Source organism: Onychomys torridus, chromosome 13 (genome assembly GCF_903995425.1).
Source record: "Onychomys torridus chromosome 13, mOncTor1.1, whole genome shotgun sequence".
NCBI classification, from domain to species: domain Eukaryota; kingdom Metazoa; phylum Chordata; class Mammalia; order Rodentia; family Cricetidae; genus Onychomys; species Onychomys torridus.
Window position 1 is genome coordinate 6,139,338 of NC_050455.1, and position 16,108 is coordinate 6,155,445.

The 16,108-nt window shown below is 42.6% G+C and overlaps 1 protein-coding gene across 3 annotated transcripts; it reads right to left on the reverse strand.

Annotated features, from left to right (window-relative positions):
• Positions 1-201: 201 nt before the first annotated feature.
• On the reverse strand, positions 202-14,070 carry Aqp4 (aquaporin 4). Of its 3 annotated transcripts, none has more exons than XM_036205144.1 (5): positions 13,960-14,070; positions 10,218-10,632; positions 8,822-8,986; positions 8,244-8,324; positions 202-4,548 (listed from the first exon to the last, which is right to left on the reverse strand). In XM_036205144.1, exons 1-5 carry the CDS (start codon positions 13,989-13,991, stop codon positions 4,270-4,272), a joined length of 972 nt encoding a protein of 323 aa, XP_036061037.1. In that variant the 5' UTR covers positions 13,992-14,070; the 3' UTR covers positions 202-4,269. The 3 variants fall into 3 exon arrangements, with proteins under 3 accessions (XP_036061037.1, XP_036061040.1, XP_036061039.1); XM_036205147.1 differs by having other exon boundaries at positions 10,218-10,628; positions 13,960-14,037; XM_036205146.1 differs by lacking the exon at positions 13,960-14,070 and adding an exon at positions 13,062-13,164.
• Positions 14,071-16,108: the final 2,038 nt, after the last annotated feature.

The following is a 16,108-nucleotide window of genomic DNA, read 5'->3' on the forward strand; positions in this document are numbered from 1 at the left end:
TGTTTGGATTCACTGTGATGATAGCTCATGTCCCATAGTCTGTTTTTCAGATGTGGACATTATGAACAAAGCCAATGAAAATCCAATCTTCACTGTCTGTAACCAGGGCCTACTCCAGTATATAAACTTTGTAGGCTTTCACAAAGTATAAATGATTTCATGGGATCTACCACCATTTTTTTAGTGTAGATTATACTCATATATCAAAACCTCCTGTTCATTTTAATGGGAGTGCAAATAATACATTTGAATTTAAAACACCATGAAATATACAGTTTACTTTTAAAAACATTTGAAGATTTATTTGTGTGAGTCTAGTAATATGATATGCAACAGAAGACATGGAATTCAGCCACACTGCTAATACTTTTAGTAGATTTTTCCAAATATTAGACATTACAGTTTAAATCTCTTTAACTCTAATGTTGGAATAAAATTTCAGTTAATAAATAATTGTGAATATAACCATGCATTTATTTTCCTTGGTTCATCATGAGTTAAAAATTCATTATGATTTGGGTGATAAAATGATAAAAATTGTTTATATATTTCCATAAATTGCATGTTTACTTAATTCTGAAAATAATCTAAGAATGCATTACAATGGGCTATATAACTTAGGTGTATCTTTTAGCTATTGATTTTTGACTTAAAAGAGTAACAGTATAACTGCTCTTAAATTTAGTGTTTACAGCATATGTTGTAGAACATTTGTTGGGTATGTATTTTCACAGGCTATGGGAAATTATTTGCAAAAAGTGAGTAGTCTCAGTTTTGATTTTTGAAATTAAAGGTCTAACATTTGTTTCTGAGAATTATGGTTTTCAAAGGTTTGTGTTATTAGGGTTTTCTGAAAAGCGTTGAAACCTAGACATGAACTCAGAAAATTTGAGGTAAAGAAAGTGAGTTTTGTTATTAATATAGTAACCATGCTTTCCTAATAATTTCCACTCTGTCAGTTTACTGGGGATAGGTGTAATTACTATTAGGTCAAAATGTTCCAGATTTGCATATCTTGTAGTCTTATGATAAGAACTTTTTATAGTTTTTATACGGTTGTCTATTCAGTTGTCACAGAGGCAGTGTCTGTCCCATTTGTGACATGTGACAGCAAAGGCCCACACAAGGATTAGTGCCAGCATTTTAATCTGTGACTCTGTTTTGGAATTTTACATCTATCAATGAAGTTAGACTAGTGCACACGTTGCCTGGATTCATTTAGAAGAGCTGTGGTGCTTTTGGAACTGATCTCTAATAAATCAGCTCATTTCAATCATGCACACTTTCCAGAGATTTCTATACTCCTTATGAAATCTTCAACAGCGAGTTGCTCTGGCCAGCAGTGTTTGTGAGCTGTATTATGACACCCCTCTGATCATTGCAAGGAAAAGGATTTCTGGGTAGTGTCAAAGGACAGAAGCAATTAAAATCACCAGTGACTTAGGCTCCAGGAAACACTTTCTTGTAGTGTAAAAAAATTAGGAGTTTTAGAAGAAAATGGAAACATGCATTTAAAATCCGAGTCCTATGTTTGAAAGAAACCCTCAAAGCCTTTAAAAGAATGACTCCCTCTTTGCTGTTTTGACAGACGATGTGCATTTTCAGTGTATGGACCACGTTGAGATTTGGGGGCTGTCTGTGTCCTCTTCCTGAGGGAGCACAGTTGGCATCGTTCTGTGGCTCGTATAAATCTTTTATGTCTTCCTGATTTTTCCTTTCTGATCTCTCTGCCGTATCTGTCAGTAGTTGTCTCTTGGGAACAGCACTATGCTGTTCAGCACCGTGTACTTCATTAATAAGAAGGATTAAAGGAAAAAGCCTTGATCTCCTAATACACTGGATAATTTGGTGCCATCCACAAGGCAGGAGACCCCTGATGCATAGATGTCATTAGAAAGGTACAATTTCATTACTGTTTCACTGGCAGAGCCTTGAGTGGAATTCAAGACATGTTTTCTCCTATGCAAAGATAAAGAAAGCATGCTGAAGCCCTCTCCCTCTGCCCTTCAACAGCAGATTGTAAAACCACACTCTTTGTTTTCACATCCATGTTGCCTTTGATGATACTGGAAATGATACTTTTATTAATCATTGGGCAAAATTAAAAATTAGAAGAGATTATTGGTATTCTTAAATCCCAAATGAGAGCCATATATTTTTATCAAATAACATGCTTGTTTTGATTACCTAGTATGCCTGGCACTGTGCCCATTGCCATGATTCACTGTTTCTCAGTCCCTACCATATTGAATGCTGTCACCAGAAATGAGTGTAAAAGTGAGTATGCACAAAGTAAACTGTGTAGCACACTAGAAATAACCACAGGCCAGGGCCATCAGAAATCCGCTGGGCCATTCCTGTCATCTAAGTTGATGTTGACCTGACATGTTTGTTGATGGCCAATATCACCTTCTGAACTGAAGCACCCTGACCTTAAGTCCATGTGGTGTATTGTGAAGACACTTGAAATAATGGGCACAAACCACTCTTGGCAGGCGTATGCCCTGGCTCTGGGAGTGACACTCAGTTAGAGAGTAACCTTAGGTTCTGGTGTAGCATATTCGGTGCCCTGAAAAAGGAGTCTGTGCTTCCAGCATCTATTGTAAAGTGTGCCGGTGGCACTGAGAGGCGTACACTAGCCTTGTAGCTGTCTGGGAACTTGCACACCGGTTTCCTAGCACCGAGGAGAATTAGATTTAATAGTGGTCCATTATCTCGTTGCCACAGACACAAAACTGCCATTAACAATCAGAAGTCACACACAGTTGGAGTTGTGCTTGGGAGAAGAAAGCCGTGATTATTGGCTCTTTTCAAGCTCGCTAGTCTCACGGAGATGGGTCTTCTCTCTCCCATTACTAACTTTTGTTTAGCGAAATTGACATTTGTAGGGTGATGTCTAAGAAAAATGCTGGGCTAGACAATTACAATGGTAGAAACTGGGGTTTCTACAGAGCATTCTACTGGCGGAAGGCAAAGCAGTATGGGAAAAACAAATGGTTTTAACAAATAAACCAGGCAGTAGGATACATACTTTAAAAACACATTAAGCTATGTGCAGTAGGAAAGGTGGGTCTCATGGGAGCTTGAAATAGAGGTGGTCTCCTCACCCCTTTATTCAGCAGCCGTGCTGGATACCTTGTCTGCCACATATTTTAATTCACTGTATGTATTATTACACTCACAGTAAGGATCACCAACAGTTGTCATGGGAAGTGAGACAGCATCAGAGGCTGGCATGGGGCAGGACCACTTTACACCTTCTAGAATAAGCAGGGCTTGGACACCAACGAAAGGCACGACTCAGCTTGTCAAGATCTTGTCAAATATATCTCAGCTAGTGTTTCAATATGGACAACAGCATGACAAACAAATTCCCCAGTTTTGCCAATAAATTTTAAGAAGTAAAGGAAGTGGTTGAAAGCTTAAGCAGTTAGTCTTGCGTGGTGCATTTAAGACTGAGCACTGAAAACAGAACAGTCATTTGGTGACAGGACAGGTACCCCTTGCTCTGACACTTATCAGGCCTTCGCTCTACTTCCCACTAGACTCCCTAGGTCTGTCTATCCTGAACCTCAGTGATGTCCCATGTGTATGCTCCATTAGATGGGATTAACACATGGGCAGATTCATATTCTTTCCAAATTTCTTGACTTTAGCCCTATAGTTTCTTGGAATTTGAGGAGGAAGAAGGATCATAATGAATTGGGCTTGGGATCTGCCAGTCGGATATTTGCCATATAAATACAAATGGTCTATCAGCAATGACCCTTGCTAATTTTTCCCTCTGAGGTAGTTATAAATAAGGGATGGCTCACGAAAGAACTACTTTTCTTCTCTTGAATGAGCACGGTGCTGTGACATACTGCATTTTGTCATTGTTAAATCAAGCCAATGAAGTCAATGTTAAAGTGAGGATTGGCAAAGCCAGCTTCATCCCAGTGGTGCCCACATGCTCTGTCAGGCAAGACTTGACCAAATCTTGGTACACATTTTTAGTTGTTATCAATGAAAGGGAACTCAATAAATTAGTTGCATATTTGGTTTGGGTATATTTTAAAAAATATGTTTTAAAATTTCATATTCATTATAGGTTTCTTCTCCCCCCCCCATTGATACTAGTAAAATACGTGTTGTTTAAACTGAGTAATAAGACATGAAATGGGAAACCTGCAGGTGGCTGACTTATAACAAATCTGTCTCCTTGATGGGTGGCAGGAAGTCCAAGGCAAGCTCCAGGGAGTCTCTTCTGCTTTCAGTGCCATCTTCTAGTCATACTGAGGACAGTACCTCTCCAGAGGAGTCCTTCCCCTTCTTCTCTTCTCCACGGTCAAGGTCAATGACGTGCACCAGCCCCGGTTTCAGAATCAAGTCTTCCGTCTCCACTTGGCTCCTGTTGTCCTCCACCTCCATGTAGCTCCCTTTGGTCTGCTGTGCAGCCTTGCTGAAGGCTTCCTTAAGGCGACGTTTGAGCTCCACATCCGGACAGAAGACGTACTCATAAAGGGCCCCCGCGAGCACAGCTCCTATTATTGGTCCAACCCAATATATCTGGGGAGAGTTGGAAGAGGAGAGGAGTAGAGAAAAGTGAAGAGTGGTCTCACTGGACAACCATGAATATAGAATCCACTGACTTGAATTAAGGCAGCAACTGTGTTACACACACACACACACACACACACACACACACACACACACGGAACTGAAAACAAATGAAAAAATATACCCAATCTACACAAAAGATCTATAAATTAAGAACATTTGAACATAAATAAGAAAGAATGTCTTCTATTTTCTTTTTTTAATATTATATTTTTAATATTCTGATGGTAGTGGTGGTGATGATGATGATGATGATGACGATTTATTTGAGACAAGTTCTAGCTCAGGCTGCTCTTAAGACTCATTACATAGCTTAGGCTAGCCTTGAACCACATTCCTCCACCCTCAGCATCATGAGTGTTAAAAATATTAGTGGGTACTGTCACATCAGGCTTATCAACTTTGTGGTAAGTCTTAACATGAAATAGCTCTGCTCTGGTGGCTCCATAAATTAAGCAGACTCTACTAGGGATTCTTTAAGAAGAAAAAAAGAATTTTTGGAGCATGTTTCTCTTATGTATTCTATATTAGCCCCTTACCTTGATTTTTCTGTATAATCAAGATCATGGTGTAGTTCTATCATTCAGGGTATTTGTTATTCAGTATGGCACAATGAATAGAGTCCACACCCCACCACTTAGCAGTTCTGAATGTTTACATCAGGAACTTTTCCCATTTAGAGACAAGGTCTCTTGTATCCCAGGTTGTCTTGAACTCACACATGTAGCTGAGGATGGCCTTGAACTGCTCATCTCTCAGTTTTTTCCTTGGGAGGGCTGGGGTTACAGGCCTGTGCTACCATGCCCACTGTGTGTAGTGCCGCAGAGAGAGCAAAGGGCTTCCGGCATGCTGGGCGAGTACTTTACCGATTGAATTGTGCCATGAGTGACTCAATGTCTATGCTTTACTTTCTTCAAAGCAGGGCTATAAAATATATTCCACACGACTGTGAAGACTAAATAAAATATCACTTAGTGGTTTTCACTCATGGAAACCAGTTCAGTTCCTGCTTCCTAGACAATTTAAAGCTCTATGTATGACTTTGCTGTTAATTAGATGCTTTTCCTCTGTAAAATTCGGTGACTTAATTGCAGAGGAAATGCTATAGTTTATTCATCTCTCTCACTGGAGAGTGTTTCCTTCTGCATAGTGCTCTAGTGACGACCTCTGCTGACTTTAGGGTTGGTGAGTAGATAGAGATGAGTGAGTGATTCCGCAGAGTTTCCATAAACAGCATGTTTTATCACATCAGTGATACACCCAGAATGAACCAAGCTTTCAATCTGATTAGACTGGAGCATGTACTATAGAGCACATGCACTCTATAGAATGTTAGGCGCTCATCCAACAGTCACCTGGGACCAATCCCTTGTTTACTGAGCACCATAACGGACTGTACTGAGCACTTTTCTTATCTCATTAATAACCTTTGATACAGATATTATTAAAATATATAGTCTATGGATTGGAAACTTGACAGTTTGAGAGTTGGCAAGTTTACATACAATAGCATACCTAAGTGAGTGAGTTGAGATGTCTGGTTTATGTGACTTCAGAACACTCTTTTACCCACTTTCTGTTTGCTCTCTCACTTGAAAAAAAGTTTATGACTATGTCTCGCTTACAAAGCCGTCTGGAAATTAACAGTACTTGGCATCTTCTCTGTAGAGCTCAAAGGGGAGCCAAGCTTCCCACCGAAGCTGAGCACATATCCTTAACAAGGAAATAGCTGGGAGAGTTGCTGGACCAAGCCAGCTCCTTATCTTGAACATGAAAGAGCCCACAGGAGAGTTTATCTCCCCTGTACCCTTTCAAGGGAGAAACGGAGAACCCTCCTCTAAATGCCTTTGCTCTTTGTTCCCTGGGTAAGATCGCAGGAGGTCGGTGTTCCTTCACAGACCTGAGTCCACAAGGAGAACAGCCACTGTTAAACAATCACTACCCTTTCCCCAACACTGGAGGAGACGGCTAGCCTCATGTTCTCAAAAATCAGTCTTGGTGCCAAATTCCTATTCCCAAAAAGAGTTATGTGTACTTTAAAGTACCTTTCAATTTTTATGAATAATTTTATTGCTGAAAACAGCAAAACACATAAACTACATAAGTGTTAGAAAAAAACCTCCTAAATTGTCATTATATTACCTAATTAAAACCTGCCCACTTATTGGACAATCCATAAACTTCACATTAAAATTTTCCATTTGGGGGGGACAATGGCTCACTGGGTAAAGTGTGTCCATGCAAAACACATGTGAGGATCTGAATTTGAGTCCCTCAGACCCACATAAAAGCAAGACACCATAGTGCGCGTCTGTAATTGCTATGAGGACAGGAAATAGCAAGCGGAGAATCCCCAGGCCAGCTAGCCTGGTGGTCTGTGGTGAACAAGGGACCCTGTTGTGAACAAGGAGGAAAATGAGAACTAATCCCCAAGCTTGTCCTCTGACCTCTACATGCTGTGGCAGGTGTGTACCTACACTTCCACATATAAATATACACAACACCAACATACATCTCATACTCAGAGAAAGCAAATTCCATGTTAACACAGTAAGTCTTTTCAGAAATATCAGTGGCAAAATGACCGGTCCAATGGATGACTTTGGGGATCAAGATTTTGTATGTCTGTGCCCAAATTCTGTCTTAACAACTCAGTACACATTTTGTATGAGGGAATTTGTACAGTCATGTGTGACATTTTCCTTTTTGCTGGGTCATGCCATCCTTTAGTTGTGGCTGAATCCATTGCAGCCACATGCATAAGATCAAAGTGCAAACAACAGATTGTTACATTTATAACTTTACAAAATGTAAAATCACACTCACAATAAATGAATGGCAATCAAAGTTACCTCTCTTTTATGCTTGCATATCTATATATATATCTATATATCATATTTTGTAGGTTATTTAAGTTAATGTATGAGGGGCTTTCACAATTGCATGTGATTAAAAGGATATAAATTCTTTGGTTGACAGAAACAATTGAAACAGAAATCATTATGACTCGATACTCTAGGCCCAGATTGACAAGAAGGTTAGTCCTGAGATTAAAAAGTGCACCTTTCTAGACACAGCTTTGGTGACAATGGCATAAATAACCATATCATTTGTTCGGTATGATCTATGGTCCCCATGCTTCCAGCTCATGTACTATTAATTATGTTAAGTTTATGTAAACTAACATGGTTAAAAACCTTTGTCATAGGTGATACTTTAAAGTATTCCTGTCTTTCTTTTTAAAATAATAACTTCAATATCTGTTGTTGCTGGGAAGGCTTTCTTTCAATGATTTAAACACTAATATTCAGCACATCCTTAGGATTTAAATTTATTCCACATAGGAAAACCTATGTACCAAGTGTTCTGCTGCAGTCTGTCAGATCTATATCCAGACTACTACTATATATGGATCAAGAAAACGCAACTGTCAGAGAAGACCAAGAACAGAACACTATGAGATGAATTGCAGCGGGACTCTGCTTGGCTTTTCTCTGTTCCCTGTGACAGGTGCAATAACAAGCTGAGAATTGGAGTGGGGGAAGAGAGCAACAGAAACTATAAGCTAATTTATGCCAATAAAAAAGTCTTGTGGGCAATTTTTCCTAGCTTCAGGAAGATGGGCACATCAGTTTAGTAGTTACCCAGTGGTTTTCCCAGTTGCCCATGATAACTGCAGGTCCAAAGGATCGGGCTGGATTCATGCTGGCCCCGGTATAATTGATCTGCAGGGAAAAAGAACAAAACCTCAGACATTTAGGAAACAGGGCTCTTAACATTTGCTGAAACTTGCTGCTCTCCTCAGAGGAACATTGAGATTTAGCCACTTTGTAGTCGGCCAAGTGATCGATCACTTGACATCAACAGACATGGCTGGATCTGAATGAGCTGTGGATTCTGTGGCACAATCTGCATGGTACATGGATATGTCCATCTGCTTGGCAGACTGCTTTTTCACATGTGTCTCTCTGTTGAAAGGATAACCCTGAAGTAAACAACACTCTTGAAATAATGCAGATGTTGCAGTGGTTTTGCACTGGCCAGGTCACTGGTTATATTGGCAAAGGCTACAGGAGGATTGTCCTAGGAACCAATACAGTGTTCTCAGCTGATTAATACTAAAACCAACGAAGAGAGCTCTAGCTGTAAACAGCATCTTCAGGCCTGCTTCAGGGGCAGGCTAAATGAGATGATCAATTATTCAAATAGACTTAAAACTTACTGCAAACAAATGTCCAATTGCGACGGAAAATCCAATTGCTAAAGCTATTGAACCGGTAACGTCAGTCCGTTTGGAATCACAGCTGGCAAAAATAGTGAAGACCAACTGGAATGTGATTATCAACTCCACCAGGAGCCCATGGCCAGCAGTAAGGTTTCCATGAACCTAGAGAGACAGAAAGATACTCATCAGAATCGAAGCAAGAGTCTAGGTCTACAGCAATGAATGGGTTTGAAGGGTGTATTTTATCTACATAAGAAGCGATGGTTAACTTGAGCCTTCTACCAACCCCAGGCTGAGATTTCTATGTTTTCCACCTCCTAAAAGGAAGGAATCAATTTACTCTCATTTTGGGCCATTACAGATAATTACTTTTACAGTGACTGAATTTTCACTGAATGTTGTTTTTAGCAACACCAGCAAAATGTGTTACTGCTGCACTTAGAACGTAAAAGACACTCTTCAGAGATTTATAATATTACGAAGCAATTATTAGACCCATTGATTAGGTTTAGATTAGTTCCTAGGTATCTCAACTAAAGCATGAGCCCGGTGTTTAAAGCCAGCCCTGGTGCTGAGCTAATCAGTAATTCCGCCAACCCACAAAGAGTAAAGTGGAGATCAAATGACTGTGGGTTCACCCTTTTTTTGTTTTTTATCTATCTATCTATCTATCTATCTATCTATCTATCTATCTATCTATCTATCTATTCCAGTGGGGTTTCTCTGTGTAGCCCTGGCTGTTCTGGAACTTGCTTTGTAGACCAGGGTGGCTTCAAACTCAGAGATTTGCCTGCTTCTGCTTACTGAGTACTGAGATTAAAGGCATGACACTTTGTGCAGATCATCTAAAGTCCCCTACATGAAAAGCAACAAATTGTTGGCTCTGCTAGTAAACAAATAATTGTAAGGCCTTAAGACAAGATAAAAATGTAGTCAAGTCAGTCATGCTGATTTACACCTGTAATCCCAGCACATAGGAGACTGAGGCAGGAGGATTGCTACAAGTTCAAGGCCAGCCTGAGCTAGATAATGAGTGTGAGACCCTGTCTAAAAAATACTAAAGATGTTACTGTAGTGGGAGAGAAAGACAAAGCATCTTGAGACCTTTTTAATCATGTTCAAGTCACTCAATAGTAAATAATGTCTTCTCAATAGCTTTCCTCTATCTAGACAGGGTTTCACTATACAGTACAGGGTGGCCTTGACTCTTGATGCTCCTTCTCTGGTCCTATATGTGGTTCAGGGACTAGAACCCAGGACCTCCTGCATTCCAGGCAAGCACTTCTTAATAGAGCCATTTGATAAATGCCTCTCAGACCACTGAATCACCTTTCAGCAAATTTTCAAGCAGCCAGGAGATCTAGTACAGAAATAAGAACGTAAGTGTTTTTACCATGGTGACTCCCAAGCCTCCCACCATGCTGGGTGGTGTAACCAGGTAGAGGATACCAGCTCCAATGATGGCCCCCAGGCACTGTGCAATGATATAGAAGACTGACTTGGCAATGCTGATCTTTCTTGTGCACACCATGGCCACTGTCACAGCGGGGTTGATGTGGCCACCACTGATGTGGCCAAAACACTGCACCATGGTAGCAATGCTGAGTCCAAAGCAGAGGGAGATGAGGACCATGTCCACAGGTAAGGGGTTTTCCGATCCGCCCCAATTGATGGTGGATCCCAGGCTGAGCAAAACGAAGATAAGCATGGCTAGAAATTCTCCCGCGACTGCCTTCCAGAAAGCTTGAGTCCAGACCCCTTTGAAAGCCACCATGATCCTCTCTCTGCTGCACGGATGTCCACACTTGCTGGAAGGAAGAACACATTGAGAATCAGGAGCCACCAACCTGGCTTTCCAGCAGGAAGGGGAACTGACATTTGGCAGAGTTGGGGTCAGGCCTTCAGTCTTGCAGGCTGAGGATGGGCTACTGAACATTCTTTGCAAACCAAGACAGAGTGCTTCTTGAAGTCTCATTAATTAGTAGCCAAGAGGCTGCTATTCTGATCCTTCGATTTCCTAGTCTCTGGACAGCAACCCCAGATGTCCCTAGAAATGAAACTATCTCAACCAAGTTCCTTAGGAGCTTAAGAGTAAGATGTATTTAACTGGGAGTTAGTTGCCTTAGGCAAGCAGTTTAAGGAGAGGTGGTTTGCTGGAGAGATGGCTCAGTAGTTAAGAGTACTGGCTGTTCTTCCAGAGGACCTTGGTTTGGTTCCCAGCACCCACATAGTGGCAATCGATCACCTGTGACTCCACTTCCAGAGGATCCAAAGTCCTTTTTTTTTTTTTTTGCCATCTATGGGCTCTACTCCCAGGTGGTACACAGACATACATGCAGGCAAAACATTCATCATACACATAAAAGAAATCAGTTGAAAAAGAAGGGGGTAGAGCATTCAGTGTAGGACCAATTCCCAGCACCTGTTGAGCATCTCTGCATCCTCTGCTGTTGCTGCAGGAGGCAGCTCCTATGAGTGAGGATGAGGCCATCCCAGGGATGGGGTGGGGGCAGAAATATGGGGAGAGTTGAACAGGGTGATTATGTGGGTGGTTGTGATCATATTTCATTATGTATACATTTCTGAAGAATAAAGAAAAAATCTTTCTGAACAATGAAGAAAAACATCTTAAAAAGGCAGATATTTTCCAGTTTTGTATTCTGTAGCTTCAAAAAGGCATTTTGAACACGGATTTGGAGAGCCCTGTATCCACTCCTACCATCAAAGAGAGTGTGGATTTTGGAGATTTGCGAGGAAGCTGGGACTGCACAACTGTCTTTTGCGAAGGCAAACTTTAGGAGAGCCGAACTGCTTCTGGTAATTGGGGGCCTCCTTGGGGATAGGCAGGGACTCAGCAGGGACAGAGACACTCCCTGCTGTTGCCCTGAGCAAGGAGGTGGCAAACTGCTGGTGGCAGTAGCTTGGGAGCCAGAGGGGCATCTGCGCCCCAGCCCTTGGGCAGATCTGGGCTTGCAGCTCCTGGATGTGACAATCGCAATCCCCAGTGGGGAGCCCGAGAGGCTTTGGAAGGGCGGGGCTCTGGGCACTCCAGGCTGGTGCCAGGCTCCCAGGCAGTGGCCAGGTGAACAGACAGACTTAGCTGTCAGAGGGGGCAGGCACCAGAGAAGGGGCTTTTAAGAGGGTTTATGGGCAGAATAGTGCCTCCTCTGGCTCCATTGTCCCTCAACTAATGGGTCATCTCTCCAAAACACCTGTTCCTCCCAAACTCCTGGAGGCTGGTGTAAGCAAGCCAGCCCCCTGCAGTCTACCCGCCTACAGGGTACAGAGCCAAGAAGATTAGCAAGAAAAGGGGGTGTGTGTGTATCAGGAAACAGAGCAGAGGCTCTGTGGGGAGGGTTATGGCGCTTCTCATGGAGGACTTCTCTCCCATGGGCTTGGCCCTGGAGCACTATATGCCTCCTTCTGAGGGACGTGGAGGCGAGGGAGCAGGTCCAAATGGGATCAGGAAATGAGAGATGCCACCACAGCCTTTGGGAAGGGAATCACTCTCCTCTTGGCGTCTACCTGTTTTCCTGTCTTTCTTAGATCTGTGGAGTTGCAAAGGGTCAGGTTTGAAGACACCAATGCAACTGCTTATTTTAGCCAGAAATTGTTAAACTCCCCTTTGGAAGGGCAGTCACCCCACTTACCTCCTTACCTAAGACATTTATTTTTGTCCCTGGTCTGTAGTAAGACAGATAGGCATTTAGCATAGTAGACTATACAGAGGGCTGGCTGGGAAAGCAAGGGCTCAAGGAGGGTAGAATTGTAACCTCCCACACCTATTGTGAGGTTCTTATCTCTGAACATCACTCATTGGCCTAGGGAGCCTGGGTTCTGTGTGGCCAGTGAGGAAGCCTTGTATGACACAGGCTGGGAAGGCTTTCTTCACCTTTAAGACTTCTGCTTTGCTGTTAGTTTGACAGTGGGGCTTTCCTTCTGACCTGAAAAGGGAAAGCACACTGTGCTCATGCTCACACACCCAGGGGAGCAGCTAGCTACACCCCAAATGTCCCCTGCCCAAGTGAGGCCCACTAAGTGAATCATGCAATTCTGAAAGACCCCAGCTGGGATAACGTTGACGCACACCTTAGAGGAAGATAATACAGAGACAAAAACAGCAGTTGGAATGAGGCAGAGAGGGGACCCGGGGGAGGCATTAGGAAGGTCCCCCAGAGGGAGAAGCTCTGAGAACTCACATCAAAAAAGGAATGGGGAGCGTCACTTCTGAACTCACCAGCAGCCCAGGTTGGAGGCAGGTGGTAGAGGGCAAAGGGCTGTTACAGGTGCTGTCCTCTACAGCCCGCCACAGAGGAAAGAGGACCAAGCAGGAAGTGAAGGGAGCTCCGTGGTCAGGAAACAGTGCCTGCTCAGTAGCAGAGCACCCTGGGGAGGCGGTCCTGGAAAAGGCCAGCCTCTCTCTAACACCCTTTGTCACCTCTCCCTGCTCATTTGCACGCCTATCCCCCTCTCCAGAGACCTGAGCAAGAAACTCTGTTGCTCTTTGAACGTCAAATCTTCATCAATCAGAGAAATTAAATAAGAACAAAACACCCAAACCTGCGAACCATAAGTAGAGACCTTAAAATGGTTTTCGCTCCCTCTTTTCCCTAAAACCCACAACAATCTGATCTCCCCAAACAGCCTCAGCTAGCTGTGGACCTCAAAACCTCTAGCATGTATGTGTCTCTTCGTCTTTGTGGGAATCTTGCCAGCATTGACCACAGCCCCACGATCACCATCAGTGTGCCCTGATGTGTTTACATTCATAGGAAATGGACATGATTTGTTTTTGCTGTTTTGGGATTTTTGCCCAGAACAAAGGAGGATTTGTTGATAGGACCACTCAGCAGTGAACCAGACACAGGACTTCCTAGCTGAATACACTGTCTCATCCCCTCCTGGACAGTTCCTGGGTGAGTGTTTTTTCTAATGAAAAATATTAGAGTAATTTCCCATGCTTCTTCCCTCCTCTGCTTATCTTGTATCTAAATCTAGTCCCCAGGCTTAAAAGAACCCCACTGGTCCTGTTGTCATGCTCTAGATTCTGTCTGAGAAGACACGGATATCTGCAACGAAAGAGTTTCATCTTTTAGTGCTCAGAGACTGTTTCCCTAAAGCAGAGAAAAACTTACCCCCACCGCCTTGCTGCAGCTCTGTCGCTCATGCCTTCCCTGGCCAGAGTGCAGCTCTCATTGCCTGCCTCTGGGCTCCAGTGAGCTGGGAGTCAGATTACGGGCACTTGTCTGATTGGGTTTTTGGAGTGTAGGGGTGGAAAGATTCTGCACCATGTGGCAATCACTAAGTTATATTTGAACTAGAAATCGTCCCTGTACCTGATAGCTATAGACACAGGGCATTTCAGGAATGCAAAGCACTTGCTGACATATTTCTTTAGCTACTAATCTTTTCAAGTGAAGACTTCCCTGAATGTTTATTTGGATTATTCCGATCACCAAGAACTGGGGAGGATTTGCCTTGTTGGTTTCTTAATGAAACTGAATGACTATTAGAAAATGGGTTTGTATGAGCTAGCAATTCAGATGAATTGTGAACTAGACATTAACTTTCGAGTGGCAAATAGCCAGTGAGTTATACTTGAAATGTGTAAACTGAGAAGATAGTGATAATATATAGCTGTAACTACACTTACAGTATCTACTCCCTCAGTCCAATAATAATGATTATTATAATAATTTCTCTACATGAAGCAGCAGATTTTAAAAACACAGAGGTTAGATAGGGACAGAGTTATTAGGGAGAGTAGATAAAATTTAGTTTTGGAAACCTGGGGACAGGGCTGACTGTATACTTTGCTGTTCAAAATGAGTGCAGGACACAGTGCTCGAAATTATTCAGGATTGTAAGATTGTCACAACAGGGAGCTGAGCAGAGTGTGGGTCCCCTCTACATGCATGGCTACCTGGTAGGAAACATCTACATGCCCCATCAGATCCTCATTATGATTTGTTTCCTTATATAGACCCCAGGTGCATATCAAAGGGATAATCTTAACTACTGGTTTATGAGTGCATCTTAATAATTAATCAATGATGTCTAATCAATATAATGATTATCAGGAATTCATTGCTCAACTCTGCAATTAAAACTGTAATAAATAGTTCTATTTGTGGCTTCTCTGGCTCTCAACTGATTTCTTCATTTCAAATTGAAGATACATATGAGTGTGTGTGTGTGTGTGTGTGTGTGTGTGTGCGCGCGTGTGTATGTGTGTGTGTGTGTGTGTGTGTGTATGGAAGTCTCTCTATATTTTCAATATGCAGTATGATAAGAAAGACATTTAGAAGTGAAAGACTCTTACACTTTTACATCTTTTGTCTGGGTGTCTGACTTGTTTGCTTGAGACAAGGCAACATGTACTAAGCTCTCAGCTCTCCTTAGGGAAAGGGATTAAATTTTTGAATGGGAATTCCGGAGGAGCACTTTAATACTATTTTTTAGTAATCCTCAGGTAACAACACTTTCTTCAGAGTACTGTTGCTCAGCGATTATTGTGAAACCTGACAATATTCTTCCCCAAGTCAGAGTATTCTGATGAAAGGAGAGGGAGAGTTTGCAAGAACCCGCAAAGACCCTTTGAGGCCTTTCATATTAACTCTTGAGGTTTACTGTTTAGATTTCAAAAAGCTGTGCAGTTTCCTCCCTAGTTAAAACCCTTGACTTTCTAGGCTGATGTGCTAAGTATAACTGCCTTGACCATGAGAAAATAGAGCCAGGGTCTTTATGAGGTGGCTGAACTCAAGGAGTCCGAATGAGTTTGGTGCTTTGTAAACACACCTTGAATGGAGGCCTAGGACTTTGCAGGGCCAGGTACTTCATGGGGATATGGGGTGCTGGGACAACTTCTTTGCAGGTTCCATGAGCTCATCAGCATGCTGGGCATGGCCTTGCAGTCCCCGTTTCCACCTCACAAAGGGCCAGCAAGACTCGGTTGCCACGGTTTCCCTTTTCTCTGGCTGCTGATGGGTTGCCAGTCCAGTTCCTAAGGGGTGAGTGTTCCCGTCAAGGGAGGAGCAGCCCTATTTGGAGCCACCTCTTACCCTCATTGGTACTCTGCACAGTGGCCTCAGACAGACAGGGGTTAACTCTTTATGCACCAGAGGTAGTTTTTATTAGCATGTTTGTCCCATTTGTAATTGAGTTGGCTTTTCTCAGCTTCCCACAACAGTGTCAGGTTAGTGCAATAAGCAAGCTACTTGCCTGGATAGACAGACATTTCCTGTGGGCCTGTCTGTGGACCTGGATGCAGAAAACAGCCTAGGA

Bases quoted from the DNA above. Each gene is read 5' to 3' on its own strand.
- Aqp4 (XM_036205144.1), bottom strand. From the start codon at position 13,991: ATGAGCGACAGAGCTGCAGCAAGGCGGTGGGG. The intron at 8,987-10,217 runs GTAAAAACACTT...CTGTCTCTCTAG, and splicing joins GAGGCTTGGGAGTCACCATG to GTTCATGGAAACCTTACTGC. The intron at 4,549-8,243 runs GTAACTACTAAA...AACTCTCCCCAG, and splicing joins GCAACTGGGAAAACCACTGG to ATATATTGGGTTGGACCAAT.